The sequence below is a fragment of the Lissotriton helveticus genome, chromosome 12, assembly GCF_964261635.1.
Source record: "Lissotriton helveticus chromosome 12, aLisHel1.1, whole genome shotgun sequence".
Taxonomy (NCBI): domain Eukaryota; kingdom Metazoa; phylum Chordata; class Amphibia; order Caudata; family Salamandridae; genus Lissotriton; species Lissotriton helveticus.
In genome coordinates this window covers 738,193,785-738,208,975 of record NC_136073.1, presented here as the reverse complement: position 1 = coordinate 738,208,975, position 15,191 = coordinate 738,193,785, and the positions used below count along the sequence as shown (strand labels likewise).

The window sequence follows — 15,191 nt, the reverse complement described above, 5'->3', positions numbered from 1 at the left end:
TTTTTAGGATCCTGGAAGGTACAGACTTCACCGTTGCCGGCGTCAGGAATAGCTGTTCGGCGGGCTCAAGGAGCCCCGGCACCAGAGGTAACAGGGGGCGAGACAAGTGCCTTTTGTGTAAAGTCTCAAATATCACCGAGGTAGAAGCCGTAGGTGCTTCAACCTCAATGCCCACCTTCGCCGCTCCACGCAGGAGAACCTCCTGAAATGTGCTTATATCGTCTATCGGAGACACCCTAGTCTCCGGCGAATCGGACAGCGTGGGCGAGTAGGAACGGGTCCCAGATGGAGAACGTGACCTGGACCGACGTCTCTTGTGATGACGCCTGGATCGTGAGGAAGATCCATGGCCACTCCTTGATCTGTCCCGTCTCCCCGAGCGAGACCTCGACCTCTTGGGCCTTGGACGCTCCTTCGGCCTCCCAGGGTCAGGAGTCCTAGGCTTCTTAGGAGTCTTCTTCGGAGGCGTCGGAAACTTAGGCATCGACACCGCCCTCGGTGGGACCGGGGGTGGAGGAGCAACCGGACGCGGGTTCTGCGGAGCCGGCTTCGGAGGTGGGGTAGGGGCCTTCGGAGGCGGACCCTTCGGCACAGCAGGCCGCGAAGGAGGTGTAGAAGGCTTCATCGGAGTATCCACCCCGGAATGCGCCGTTCCCGGCGAGCCACCATCTCTTCCGGAGCGTGGGGAGCCCCCCACAGTCCTGGGCCTGTCCTTAGGACCTCCAGACGTTGAAGACCGGTGTCCAGACGACGACCGATGTCCCCTCGACGTCGAACGGTCCTTCGGCGTCGACCGAATCACACTTCTCGACGTCGAACCGTGTCTCCGTCTCGACGTCGACCCCGACCAGATCGACGAGCCACGAAACCTCGACGACGGGCGATGGTGCCTCGACGGCGACCTCGACCTCTTCGCCGGCCTCGACGTCGACTTCTTGGATCGCTTCGACTTCGACCCTTTGGACCTTCTCGACGTCGACCTCTCTGACCTTCTCGACGTCGATCTCCTTGACCGTCTCGACGTCGGTCTTTTGGAATGCTTCGACGTCGACCTCTTCGGCGCCGGAGACGCCTTCCGCCTCGACGGCGACCTCGACGACGAGGATCCCCTCGACGACGATGTCCTCGACGGCGAACGGCGGTGTCGCCTCGACGGCGAGCGCCGACGCCGGGCCCTCCGATGTCGACCACTCGACGCCGACAGCGACGACGAGGATATCGACACCGGCTTCGACGGCGGCCGGAACACGTTCCTCGACGTCGACGGGCGACGTTTTCTCGACCCAGAGCCCTGGGGAGACCTGGAACTGGCCGTTGACCGTCCCCTCGACGTCGTGGTCAGCGCAACTGACCCAGACGGAGACCTTGGGCGAGGGCTGGTCTTCCTGCCCCTGGGGAGCCCCCCAGAGGCCTCAGCATGGGTAGAAGGAGCCCCTCCTGACCCACCTCGTGCCTTCAACTTTCTCTCCTCAAGTCCCTGAAGCCTGATCTTCTTCCTCTCCTTCAGGGTCCTTCCAGAGAAGCTTCTGCAGATCACACACTCCTCAGGAATGTGGGAAGAGGGAAGGCAGAGAATACAGACCTCATGGGAGTCTGACCTGGCCTTCTTTCTTGAGCACTCAGGGCATTTGTCGAATAATGCAGGCATTATGGACAAAAAAGAGCGCAGAAACACAGAAAGAAAGTCACCAAAGTACTTTAAAAGTACCAAAAATCGAAATCAGTGTAAAACACTAACAAAAACCCTTGAAAAGGGAGAGCTCAATGCTCCAGGGTCCTGCTTGCAGGAGCCGGAAAAAAGAACTGAGGCTAAGTTGGACCTGCTATGCATTCTGGGATACTGAGAGAAGGTTCTGGAAGGTTCCTTAAAGGCACAGTATCCTAATTAAGCCACATAATGGCAGCCTATGGGGCTTGTCTGTCCAGGTTCTTCTCTCTATCATTCCTGAGGGATTTTGCTGTTAAGCAAGGGAAATCTGTACAGGCTTTGCTGTTTTGTGGATTTTATGGTGGAATTTCTAGTTGAAGTACTGGACAGTGTAGCCTTTTTGGCTGCATTATCTGTCTTTAAATTCTCTCTTAAGTGTCTATGCATTTTCTGCATTTTTTGACACTGTAAGAGATTATTTTTGATTGCTCCGGGGTCCACGCACATGGGCGGGACTATTCACTAGATTATGACTATACACAGAGATCCCCTACTACAGAACTAAACATATTTAAACATTGCAGTTAAGTTCTTGTACCCCTTTTACACATACTCCCAGTCAGGATATAAATGACTAAATATGTTAGTGATGGCCCACTACAAAATGCCTTACTGCAGCTCATTTTATTTTATCACTTAAAACAAAGCATGATGCTTTTCTTGGCTCGAGCCTAGAGCCCCCCGACCCCCCAATTTATATCCTGACTCCCAGTCAGGATATAAATGACTAAATATGGTAGTGATGGCCCATCACAAAATGGCTTACTGCCGCTCATTTTATTTTATCACTTAAAACAAAGCGTGATGCTTTTCTTGGCCAGAGGCTGGAGCTCCATCCCCCCTCCGGCATCTCCTAAGGCCCACCCAGGGGGATCACCTAAGGCCCACCCAGGGGGGCCTGCCCCGCAGTTTGAAGACCTCTGCACTGAACAATCTAGGACTCATTAAGGATATGTAAACAGTGATGAAGACTGTCAGGGCTCATCCTGGAAAGAACAAAGCAAGATTTCTTAAAGGCAGGGTTCTTACTGGGGAAGGCATTGATCAGGGAGCATCTAAAGTTGTTGGACACAAACCAGCATCTGCCGTATCTGTGACTTAGAGAACAGAGGGGGTGGGTTGTGAAAGCCGGTCTTGGACTTCCACCTCTAGGATTCGGAGTGTTTAACTTAGGTCTGGCGGAAAAAAGAAAATCTTCCAATTCCTGGAAGTAGTGTTACATCTAGAGGCCCATCCAGTGCTGGACTTTCCTCCAGCCATACTAGATTCAGTACTTCCTCCACTTCATCATGCCTGTAATGTCCTAAACAAAAACACATGCATTTACTGGTCACCAGTAAAACTGATAAAGCCAGTGGTTAATTTGAGCAAGTGGTTTCCGGTGCTCAGCACCAGAACCTTATTGTCAACACCAGCACTTATGACAGTATACCACATGGTGGTGCTGTTTGCAGTTTAGAGATAGGCACAACTACAGTTGTTTATGAATTCGATGTACATCAAAAATGACTGATATATAACGGCCAAGCCAGTCTCATAGTTGATGGGGCCTGGAATAGTCTGAATTGTCACATATGTAGCAGTGTAATGGTAAGTAGGTCTGTTGGTAGTGTCATTGGCAGCGCTGGTAAGGACAATGGGTGTTGCAATCTGCAGTGGCCCACTGCCGAGAACCCCGGCACTTTTGATTTTACAAATTAAGCACTGGACTAAGCTCCAGTGTAACTGAGTACAGGGGCTGCTGACAAGGGAACACAAGCACCACTCCAGAGTGAAATGGTGATTGTAGCCTTGACTGCAAGAAATTGTCTTATCAAAATCATATATTCATGTTTTAAACCTGAACAAGACTGTGGTTTAATTTATAAAAGAGGAGACTGATTGAAACACAAATACAGCTCTCAGCTTGACACTGAAGGGCAATCCTGCTCCTCACCTGACATGGTCCAACCAGTGTGTGCCTTCCAAGTTGGAGAGCCACTTGTCATCAGATCCAGCCACCGAGTTCTCTGCAAAAATGAAAGCATGGAAATCTCATCACTATACCAATGGATCAATTAGAAAAAGAAATATGTGATGCAGCCAAAAGGTTTCACAGCAGTCTGGCGCTGGTGGTGCCGAATGCTTGGGTTCCGAATACCAAGGCTGCTGAGCCTTGAATTTATTAAACCTCCCGTCTCTTACTATCACCTTTCTACCCTCCCTGTCTCTTTATCTCATTACAGTCTTTTCATCTGGCATTCCCTTAATTTTACTGTTTTCCTATTTTTCTCTTTCTCCTCATTTCTCCCTTTTCAGTTTTTCTCTTGCTCTGGACTAAAGACTGAAGATGAAAAATGTCCAGGACCCAAAAAATGTTTCCTGGTGCCACAAGTCTGCTGCTACTGGTCCAGTGCTCCATCAACACCAAACCTTCTGAGAACAAGATCTTAGAAATATTAATGTACGCTGCAAGTTCTGTCCTGAAGAAGACATACCCCCAGATTCATCATTGTCCCGTTTTGCGAGTCCTTAATAGCGATTATTAAAGAATCGCTGTTAAGGACGACCAAACCGGGATTCATGTAGAAATCGCAATTTTATTTGCGATTTCTACAGCTTCCTTATTTGCGATTAGCAAATTGCTAATTTGCGATTAGCAATTTGCTAATCGCAAATAAGGATGCGATTTCAAGGGTGCCAGGGGTGTCCAAAGGACACCCTGTAGCACCCCTGAAATGTAAATGTAGACTGATGTTGCGCACACACATGTCGAAAGGACATGTGTGTGTGTAACATCCAACTTAGAAAAATGCACTAAAGTGCATTTTTCTAAGTTTTCGCTATTTACCACGAAGTCAGACTTCGCGGTAAATAGCGGCCAAAAATAGAGAATTCGCAATCCAGAAATGGATCATGAATAGCATTTAAAGAACCTCTAATTGAGATTCCTTAAATGCGATCGCAATTTGAAAAATCGCAATTATTTGCGATTTTTCAAATTGCGAGTTCATGAACCATTGATGAATCTCAAATGCCATTTTTGCGGGCGCAAACGTCCGAATTTTGCGATTCGCACCGCTTGGCTCGCAAAACTGCTTGATGAATCTACCTGATAGTCCTACAAACAGAGTCTAGTAAAATGATATGTGATATTACAGCTATCTGTAAGAAAAATAAACGAAGCACTAATAAAATAACAGGTATGCTTTGAATTTTTACGAGAGAAAAGGGAGGTTGTGAGAAAATAGCAAATTTTCCACTAGATGAGATAGTTTCTTTAAAACATTAACTGAGAGGCAACAAGAGGCCAAAATGTAGTGGCCAAGATTCAAACCCAACAATTGGAGGAGAACAAGACATGACATAGTTTCTTTTCTACTTTACAAAATATCTCTACTGGAAGAACAAAGAAAGATAAAAGCTTAATAAAACCTCATTGTTCTTCTTCAAATTGTGTAGTTCCAAATCATTTAAAACAGGCACATACTGTCTCATTTCAGATGGAGATTTATAGTGCTAGCGTTCAAAAACCTGCAGCTTCTCTGGGTCATGGAACAAATTCCTTGCTGCTGTAAATAAAAGACCTAAAAAAGATGTTTTTACTCCTCCAAATTCTTCGAACCTTTTCATTAGAGGGCTATTAACAGCACTTTAAGGAAGAGTGAGCAAATGAAACAAAGAATAAGCGGTGAGAATAAATGTAATGAGGAATGTTGGGGCGATGACTAAAGAAATTGAATCCCTCAAAGATTTAACCCCTTCGACGCTCATGACGAGCTGGGCTCGTCATGGCGTAGCCTCCTCGCACGCTCATGACGAGCCCAGCTCCTCACGTAAAGTGCGGTTTCGCAAAACCCAGCGTACGGGCAGAATTCCGCCCGCACGCATGCGGTTAAAAAACTGAAATGAAAAGAATAACCTATAACTTATATGTGTGTGAGTTTTATTATTATTATAACATGTGGTTATGTTTTCCCTCATATTGTTTCAATAAAGTTCTTTAATAAAATACTTAAATTAAAAATAAAAAAATCACTATAATTAGAGGATAGTCACATAGTCTATGCATATCTATCTGGTGACAGACACATTATTACACAATGAGACTCTACTGCTATGATCCAGTGAATCCATTTCATCACATAGCTTCGCTGCTGCTAAAATGGATGCAAACATGGCACAGATCTGGCCTTACCGTTCATACAAAGGCTTCGTAGCTTCAGGTATGACATCTGTATTTCCGAGACGCTGGGTAGCTCGTCCGCCGTATCTACCATCACACATTGGGAATGATTTGCAAACATCAGCATTTCCACAAACCTAGAGAGAGAAGGGCAGAACAGGATCAAAAGGAGAGTGAACCAGATGTACCTCTTCATTTGTAGCCCCCAAAAATAAACTCCACAGGAGTGAACACATCGGAGTCTAGGCTCCCTTAGACTAGATAAACTCCACAGGAGTGCACATGTCAGAGTGAAGCCTCTCTTCGAGTAAATAAACTCCACAGGAGTGAACACGTCAGAGTGCAGCCTCCCATCGAGTAAATAAACTTCACAGGAGTGAACACGTCAGAGTGCAGCCTCCGATAGAGCAAATAAACCCAACAGGAGTGATCACCTCAGAGTGCAGCCTCTTTTCGAGTAAATAAACTTCACAGGAGTAAACACGTCAGAGTGCAGCCTCCGACAGAGCAAATAAACCCAACGGGAGTGAACATGTCAGAGTGCAGCCTCTTTTCAAGTAAATAAACTTCACAGGAGAGAACACGTCAGAGTGCAGCCTCCGATAGAGCAAATAAACCCAACAGGAGTGAACATGTCAGAGTGCAGCCTCTCTTCGAGTAAATAAACTTCACTGGAGAGAACACGTCAAAGTGCAGCCTCCGATAGAACAAATCAACTTCACTGGAGAGAACACGTCAGAGTGTAGCCTCCCTTAGAGTAAATAAACTCCCCTGGAGTGAACACGTCAGAGTGCAGCCTCCCACAGCGTAAATAACTCCACATGAGTGAACACGTCAGACTGCAGCCTCCCTTAGCGTAAATAAACTCCACAGCTTTGGACACGTCAGAGTGCAGCCTCCCTTCGAGTAAATAAACTTCACAGGAGAGAACACGTCAAAGTGCAGCCTCCGATAGAGAAAATAAACCCAACAGGAGTGAACATGTCAGAGTGCAGCCTCTCTTCGCGTAAATAAACTTCACTGGAGAGAACACGTCAGAGTGCAGCCTCCGATAGAACAAATAAACTTCACTGGAGAGAACACGTCAGAGTGTAGCCTCCCTTAGAGTAAATAAACTCCCCTGGAGTGAACACGTCAGAGTGCAGCCTCCCATAGCGTAAATAACTCCACATGAGTGAACACGTCAGACTGCAGCCTCCCTTAGCGTAAATAAACTCCACAGCTTTGGACACGTCAGAGTGCAGCCTCCCTTCGAGTAAATAAACTCCACAGGAGTGAACATATCAGAATACAGCCTCCCTTCAAGTAAATAAACTCCACTGGAGTGAACATGTCAGAGTGCAGCCTCCTTTAGAGTAAATAAACCCCACTGGAGTTAACATATTAGAATGCAGCATCCCTTAGAGTAAATAAACTCCACTGGAGTGAACACGTCAGCGTGCAGCCTCCAATAGAGTAAATAAACTACACAGGAGTTAACATGTCAGAGTGCAGCTTCCCTTCGAGTAAATAAATTCCACAGGAGTGAAGACGTCAGAGTGCTGCCTTCCTTCGAGTAAATAAACTCCACTGGAGAGAACACGTCAGAGTGCAGCCTCCCATAGAGTAAATAAACTCCATAGGAGTGAACACCTCAGAGTGCAGCCTCCTTTAGAGTAAATAAACCAAACTGGAGTTAACATATTAGAATGCAGCCTCCCTTAGAGTAAATAAACTCCACTGGAGTGAACACTTCAGAGTGGAGCTTCCCTTTGAGTAAATAAACTCCACAGGAGTGAACACGTCAGCGTGCAGCCTCCAATAGAGTAAATAAACTACACAGGAGTTAACATGTCAGAGTGCAGCTTCCCTTTGAGTAAATAAACTCCACATGAGTGAACACATCAGAATGCAGCCTCCCTTAGCGCAAATAAACTCCACAGGAGTAAACACGTCAGAGTGCAGCCTCCCTTAGAGTAAATAAACTCCACATGAGTGAACACGTCAGACTGCAGCCTCCCTTAGTGTAAATAAACTCCACACGAGTGAGCACTTCAGAGTGCAGCCTCCCTTAGCGTAAATAAACTCCACAGGAGTGAACACGTCAGAGTGCAGCATCCCTTAGCGTAAATAAACTCCACAGGTGTGGACACGTCAGAGTTCAGCCTCCCCTAGCGTAAATAAAGACCACAGGAGTGAACACGTCAGAGTGCAGCCTCCCTTCAAGTAAATAAACTCCACTGGAGTGAACACGTCAGAGTGCAGCCTCCTTTAGAGTAAATAAACCCCACTGGAGTTAACATATTAGAATGCAGCCTCTCTTAGAGTAAATAAACTCCACTGGAGTGAACACTTCAGTATGCAGCATCCGATAAAGTAAATAAACCCCACAAGAGTGAACACATTAGAGTACAGCTTCCTTAGAGTAAATAAATGCTAAGAGAGTGAACACCTCAGAGTGCACCCTCTCTTAGAGTAAATGAACTCCACGGGAGTAAACATATCAGAATAAAGCCTCCCTTCAAGTAAATAAACCTCACTGGAGTGAACACGTCAGAGTACAAAGTAAAAAGGTAAGGAGGCCCCCTTAGGTAACTATATTGGGACCAGGTGAAAAGTTGCCAAACAAATATGAAAAGGTCCCTACAAACAGTTGTCTATTCACCAGGTAGTGTAGACAGGGAGAATAAATTCCTCCTGATAGTGATAGCAAGAAACCTAGGACAATAGGACAAAACAACCCCATCATCAGAATGCAGCCTCTCGTCAAGTAAATAAACTCTACTGGGGTGAACAAATTAGAATGCAGCCTCCCTTAGAGTAAATAAACTCCACTGGAGTGAACATGTCAGAATGCATCCTCCCTTGGAGTAAATAAACTCCACTGGAGTGAACACATCAGAATGCAGCCTCCCTTAGAGTAAATAAACTCCACTGGAGTGAACACATCAGAATGCAGCCTCCCTTAGAGTAAATAAGCTCCACTGGAGTGAACATATCCGAATGCATCCTCCCTTAGAGTAAATAAACTCCACTGGAGTGAACACATCAGAATGCAACCTCCTTTCAAGTAAATAAACTCCACTTGAGTGAACACATCAGAATGCAGCCTCCCTTCAAGTAAATAAACTCCACTGGAGTGAACATATCAGAATGCAGCCTCCATTAGAGTAAATAAGCTCCACTGGAGTGAACATATCAGAATGCATCCTCCCTTAGAACAAATAAACTCCACTGGAGTGAACTCATCAGAATGCAGCCTCCCTTCAAGTAAATAAACTCCACTGGAGTGAACATATCAGAATGCAGCCTCCATTGGAGTAAATAACCTCCACTGGAGTGAACATATCAGAATGCAGCCTCCATTGGAGTAAATAAACTCCACTGGTGTGAACACATCAGAATGCAGCCTCCCTTCAAATAAATAAACTGCACTGGAGTGAATATATTAGAATGCAGCCTCTCTTCAAATAAATAAACTGCACTGGAGTGAATATATTAGAATGCAGCCTCTCTTCAAATAAATAAACTCCACTGGAGTGAACATATTAGAATGCAGACTCCCTTAGAGTAAATAAACTACACAGGAGTGAACACATCAGAATGCAGCCTCCCTTCAAGTAAATAAACTCCACTGGAGCGAACATATTAGAATGCAGACTCCCTTACAGTAAATAAACTCCACAGGAGTGAACACATCAGAATGCAGCTTCCCTTCAAGTAAATAAACTCCACTGAAGTGAACATATTAGAATGCAGCCTCCCTTAGAGTAAATAAACTCCACAGGAGTGAACATATTAGAATTCAGCCCCCCTTAGAGTTTGAATTCACGTTTAATGTCATCTTACAACACTGTGTAGATCTCCACCCTGTCAGGGCATCTGCTGCATTGTTACTGATGGAAGTGAAGCAGCTGTTTGGAGAATCAGATTTGCACTACATAATCATTTGGAAGCTACTCAGTGAGTCACTGATATATGTAACAAATAAAATCAATGATCCTTGTGCTATGAATGCCTTTTTAGTCCAGAAAGGACAGGAGTTTGACTGCCCAGGGAAACGTTCAATAAGGTTAGGCATTACATTTTCACTGACTCACTCAATTGTGTCATCTGAACTTAGGTAGGGTGTCAAACTCACAGACTGACAAGTCAAAGCAAAAAAGAAACACACCTCTGTTCTAGATATTGCATTAGAACTTAATGCAGTATATGTGTATACATTGGAACAGGAGGACTAGTTGCCATAATAAAGCAAATGAAAGTGATGCCAACCTCAACTACTGAAGTGCTGTGGTGAAGTGTGACTAGAGCCTTCATTCCTCAGTAAAGATATCCCTGTTTCAGACTACAAAGAGCTACATTAAGAAGCAAGAGCTGTTTGATAACATCAGGCTCACTATGGACACACTTTTGATGGTGTTCTTAATAAATTGGGCACTTGGCTTTTCCACAAAAGTATATAGAAAGCAAATAGAGCCAAAGCGGACATCATAAACAAGCCTGATAGTCCAATAAAACAGAAAAGTGTATTTCCTTTTTTTGGGAGTAAACCTGCAGCTTGCCTGAAAAATGTACAGGAACTAAAACATGAACACTTAAAAGATACTTGTAATTTCATTTTCTGAAAGTTCATGGCTTCAGTCCTATGGTTTAAGGTGCAGTGGTCTCTATAATCACTGTCAGACCAAAGGACTTCTATCCTCCATTAGAGGAGGGAGATAAAGGAAAAACTAAGCAAAGACAGCTTGGATTTCCTTCCACCCTCCTTTTTATTCCCCCTCCTCAAATATAGTGTGACAAAATATGTTTTCCCCATTAATGTAACCTCCCCTCTCCATTGAGCGTAAAATTGGAAAAATCTTTGGCCCGGCATTCACCAATGGAAATTGTATCGAAGCCCAAATATATTGAAGACTTCTCCTCAGAAGCTATTTACCTCATTCTGAGCCCCATATGCAAGCCCTGGCAAGATAGGATAGAGAAAGTCCTGAAATGTTTCCCACATGCTCGGGGAAATCTCCAGGCATGTGCAAGAAATTAATAACGGTATTTCCAAAGATGGACCTGAGATTTGGGTGTCTGGCTTGGGACTAACATAAGTGGCGAAAGGTCCATCATGCTAGCATGTCTTGACAGACCCGGTGCTACACTTTCATTTGCACTGTGCGGCATCCACCATGGAGCAGCTTCAGGCACAATATCCACCTGCAAGGCAAATAGGTCACCGTTCAGTGGGTGCGGTAGAAGCACCGCCACCATATTCTCAGCCTTATGGAAGCCAGCCTGTTGAACTCTAAATGACCCTATATATAATTAATAATTTGGGGCAAGTTTGCAGAGCCAGTCACTATAAGACCATAGGTGCAACGTGTTAGCAACCACGGATGTATTGCAGTCCTGCAGCATCCACACAGTACAACAAAGACATCCCATTTGGAACAAGCACTGTCATGGAAAGGTCAGTGCATGCAGTCTGTACTACCTTCATACTCACCGATGCTCTGCTGCTTTGGAGAAACTTACATTTCAACCATCTCCGGGAGGAGCTTTAGATCATCGAGTATATAACACCGAAGTACTTATTCGTGGCATATATTGCAGGGCAGACATTATGGTTCCATAGCTCCATAACCCAAGATATTTTTCATCCTGTTGCATTTAGATCTGGATGACTGGTGACTAAGGTTAATGTTTGCCTACCTCAAATCCTCCTTCTCTGGGTCTGTGTTAGGTTGGAAGTTTGCCGCTCTCAGAAGATCACTACCTCCGGGATGCCGCCAGGATAATCTCTGGAGAAGGAACCGACATAGAGACAACAAGTTCCATCAGCAACAATTCTCCAAACGCTGTGCACAATTTCTAGCTTTATGCTGTTTATGTGTTACCACATTCCACATAAAGCTGCTGCCAGAAATGCAATAGGGGTCCAGAAGGGATCAGCTTCAAGAACAAAACCAGTAAGAGCAGGATGTGGAGAGACCCAGTAGAACTTGAAAAAGCAAGGAAGTGGTCCACATTGGTTGCAGAGAGAGAGAGAAGTATTGGGTAGGTAAAGAAATGTTGGGCAGGGATGGATTTGAGCAGAAGTAAAGAATAAAATGAACATTTGCCTTTGATATTGGAGAATTGGTCTACTGGAACGTGTATTTGTGGATGTGTGTGAAGAGATTACGGCAGGTGAACGCGTAGCAACGCAGACTACAAGATGGTGAGAAACTGATCAATGTTTGCAAGTCAGAGTCTTTCAAAGTAGGAAGCTGCTCAGCGGCCCACCTCCGCAACACACGGTACTCACAGGAATCCGTCTCTCGATAAAGTGAGGGAAGGTCCTCTTCAGCTCCGTGTCCAAAACCTTGCTGGGGACCAGGAAGTACTTGGAAAGGCTGAAAATACAACCAGTGTTGAAAAACCAGCAACGAGCAGGCAGGCAAGCATGCACACAAAATGCATCATTTGCACCTATCTAGCCACAAGAGCCAAAACTTATTCCAAGCCCCACCTCCTCTTGTGTTGGCGATACACAACTGCCATGTTCATCTGAGGTTGTCACTTTACATATATTTATGCATAAATATAATATTGAAAGCAGGCATGAGCGAAGTTCTTTTGTATTTGATCTCTAAATAATACCTACTATTGCACAGAGTAATATAAGCAAACGCAAACACAGCCAGCTGGATGCTTTCAAATGTTAAGACTTTTTGACTCATGTTTAGTAGGTTGTGACTAAATGCAGGTTTTGTAACATCTATTAAGACTGAAGTTCTCTCAAACAATTCTTGTGTTATTTTACGATTTGTAAATACAGTTCAAATTAAAATGCTCATTCAGCGCAGAAAACTGAGCTTTTTGTTGTAGATGTCATGGATTTGGAAGAAAGCAAGGGGGTATGAAGACCTGGCTTGAAAAATCGTGAGCTCGTTTAGGAAATCTAATCACAATTTAATAAGAAGTGGACAACCTAAGCGCACTGTGACATGTGACAGGAAGTCCTAATAGGCGAAAATCTGCAGAACAGGAAGTCATCTGAAGTAACCGCTTCCTCTTGTAATAAATTGTTACTCTTAGCACACAATGTAAACTGTTGCGTGTCATCTGCATACATGCTAACACCTGGACAGACAGGACACTATCATTTTTTCACAAAAAATGTAAACTATTTTACTTTCTTCCCCACTAGGAAATTAGCTGGTTCCAATATTTTTTAATGGGAAAACTAATTTCTTCCGATTGCTATGAATTAAATCTTCCTCTTAAATGGAAATGGATGCCATTGTCAGACTGTCATCTACGAAAATTTCACTCTAGGAGTTGGTGATGGAAACCTAGACACAATGGGACAATATTTTTGTGCATGATATTTAGGACCCAATAATCTGACGCGATTTCTGGGTCCAACATATAACCGACCAGGAGTCAGAACAGTCAGGTCACATCTTTCTCGGCTTGTTGAGGGCCTAGGGCGTGTGTTGGGGGGGTAGCTGAATGTGGCGTAAGCATATCTCTACTAATGTCTGGTTGGTAGGTGGTAGTAGCAGCTGAGGTCCTCAGACCAACTGTGATGCCCTGTACTACCTAGAGTTGCACAGTGGAGCGGGCCTGTGAGTGCAAGTGGAGGGCAGTAAGGAAACAAAGAGTGACACGCAAGATACACTTAGAGGTGTGGACAACTCACTTGCAGTCATTCTTTTATCTGTCCTTTCAGATCAATCAATATGTGAATAAAATACAGACCACATTAGGGAGACAATCCCACAAGGCGTCTATGTTAGCGATGAACCCAGTGTGAAAAAGGTTCAGTTTTCAAAATATGCACTAAGCAAAAGTCACATACTGGTCAATGAGACCTGAAGCAGCTATCTTCACCATGAGACAAGCAGGACATGGCTGCCCCATTTGGGAGATTTGCAAGCATTCAATAAGAGTGGAGCAGTCTCGTAACTGACAACACAAACCTGAGCCCTCACCTTGCGGATGCGTCGAACCTCTCGTTGATGGGGCTGACTCTCCAGTCCAGGGCGCCAATACGTTTCAGCTCATTCTCCCAATCCATGAAGGTTTCGAAAAGTAATGTGGGGAAGTCTACCGATCCCTTCTTCCGGCTCCCACCGCCATTTTCTGAAATTCATAGAAAAATAAGTCACACCAAATGCCCTCTAGGAAGCTGCAGACAAATATTGCAGTGGAAACGGCTGGATGCATGACAAAGATCCCATGGCTCTACTCACAGAAAAACATACATTCCAATAAACAGACCTAACCAAATGCAACGAAGCAGGTTTCTACTTTTTTCCCTTTTACAAAAGTTATACGTGTACTTTCTGGCAAGAACAGTGTAGGGATATTTACCCCTCTATACGAAATATTATTTTTCCTACTGGAGTTCTCCCCATATCTGAAATTGGCATTTTGAGCTTTTTGTAATAATTTGACACAGCCACAAGGTGGTACACTAGGAATGCTGTCTTACCTTACTTAAAGAAGTACTACCCCAGCCTGGTAAACCTACATTTTGAGTATTTTTTTATGCAAGCCTGTATAAGTTTATCAGATCACTGAAATACCCACAAAGTTGTGACTGTGGATGGCTATCACATTTTAATTGTCTGTGACATTCCAAGGCCAAACCATTTCTTCTTCTTCGCTTGCTGTTCTCAGGACTGCATCATGCAGATTTACAACATAAGTGCAATATTCGTATGGAAATAGATTCCTTTCATAGTATTTTCAACCTTAATCCTGGATTTATGAACATATGTGGGTAAAAGGGCTTATAATATGGCTCATTGTTTCAACGTGTATTAAAAAGGGTTGAGGAAATAGTTTCTCAACAATGAGAAATATTTTCTCTGGAAGAAAAATATAATAAAATGAAGGACAGTATCCACCAAAGCCATGTTTGACTATGGACACATTCACCTGGTCCTAAAACACTGACTGTGCCTGAAGCAACTTCCTATAAAGGGTGTCTATTCCTTAGAGTAGTATTTCACACTACTAAACTAGTAAAGGATGTTTCAGCTGCAAGGGTCCAATTCGCAAAGCTTTTTCTCTAAGTAGTAGTTACTAGTGCCTTAGATATAACTCTCATCATTTTCCAGGAGTAAGACATGTTTACTCAAAAATGTGATACTTGTTTCCTCTACAGCTTGAGAGATAAGTGTTAAAAAAATTAATTCATTTTACAGAGATACAGGTAGCTTAGCCTCATTTAGAAGAGGCTTGAGGTAAAGTATTTGAGAGTAATATTTTTAAGTTCCTGAATTAGGTTTTTAATACATCTCCTGTAACGCATGGAGCGCTGTTAATTCCATGCTCCCTGTGAAAGTGGGAGTG

At 44.2% G+C, this 15,191-nt stretch overlaps 1 protein-coding gene across 3 annotated transcripts in view; it reads right to left on the bottom strand.

Moving 5' to 3' along the window:
- MTMR11 (myotubularin related protein 11) overlaps positions 1–15,191 on the bottom strand; it is a 238,245-nt gene that overhangs the window by 41,946 nt on the left and 181,108 nt on the right. For all 3 annotated transcript variants that reach the window (XM_078670169.1, XM_078670171.1, XM_078670170.1), the window contains exons 7-11: positions 13,823–13,973; positions 12,151–12,238; positions 11,556–11,644; positions 5,886–6,010; positions 3,645–3,717 (exon numbers count right to left, since the gene is read on the bottom strand). In XM_078670169.1, coding sequence (XP_078526295.1) covers positions 3,645–3,717; positions 5,886–6,010; positions 11,556–11,644; positions 12,151–12,238; positions 13,823–13,973 — 526 coding nt within the window. The remainder of the gene's footprint in view (positions 1–3,644; positions 3,718–5,885; positions 6,011–11,555; positions 11,645–12,150; positions 12,239–13,822; positions 13,974–15,191) is intronic.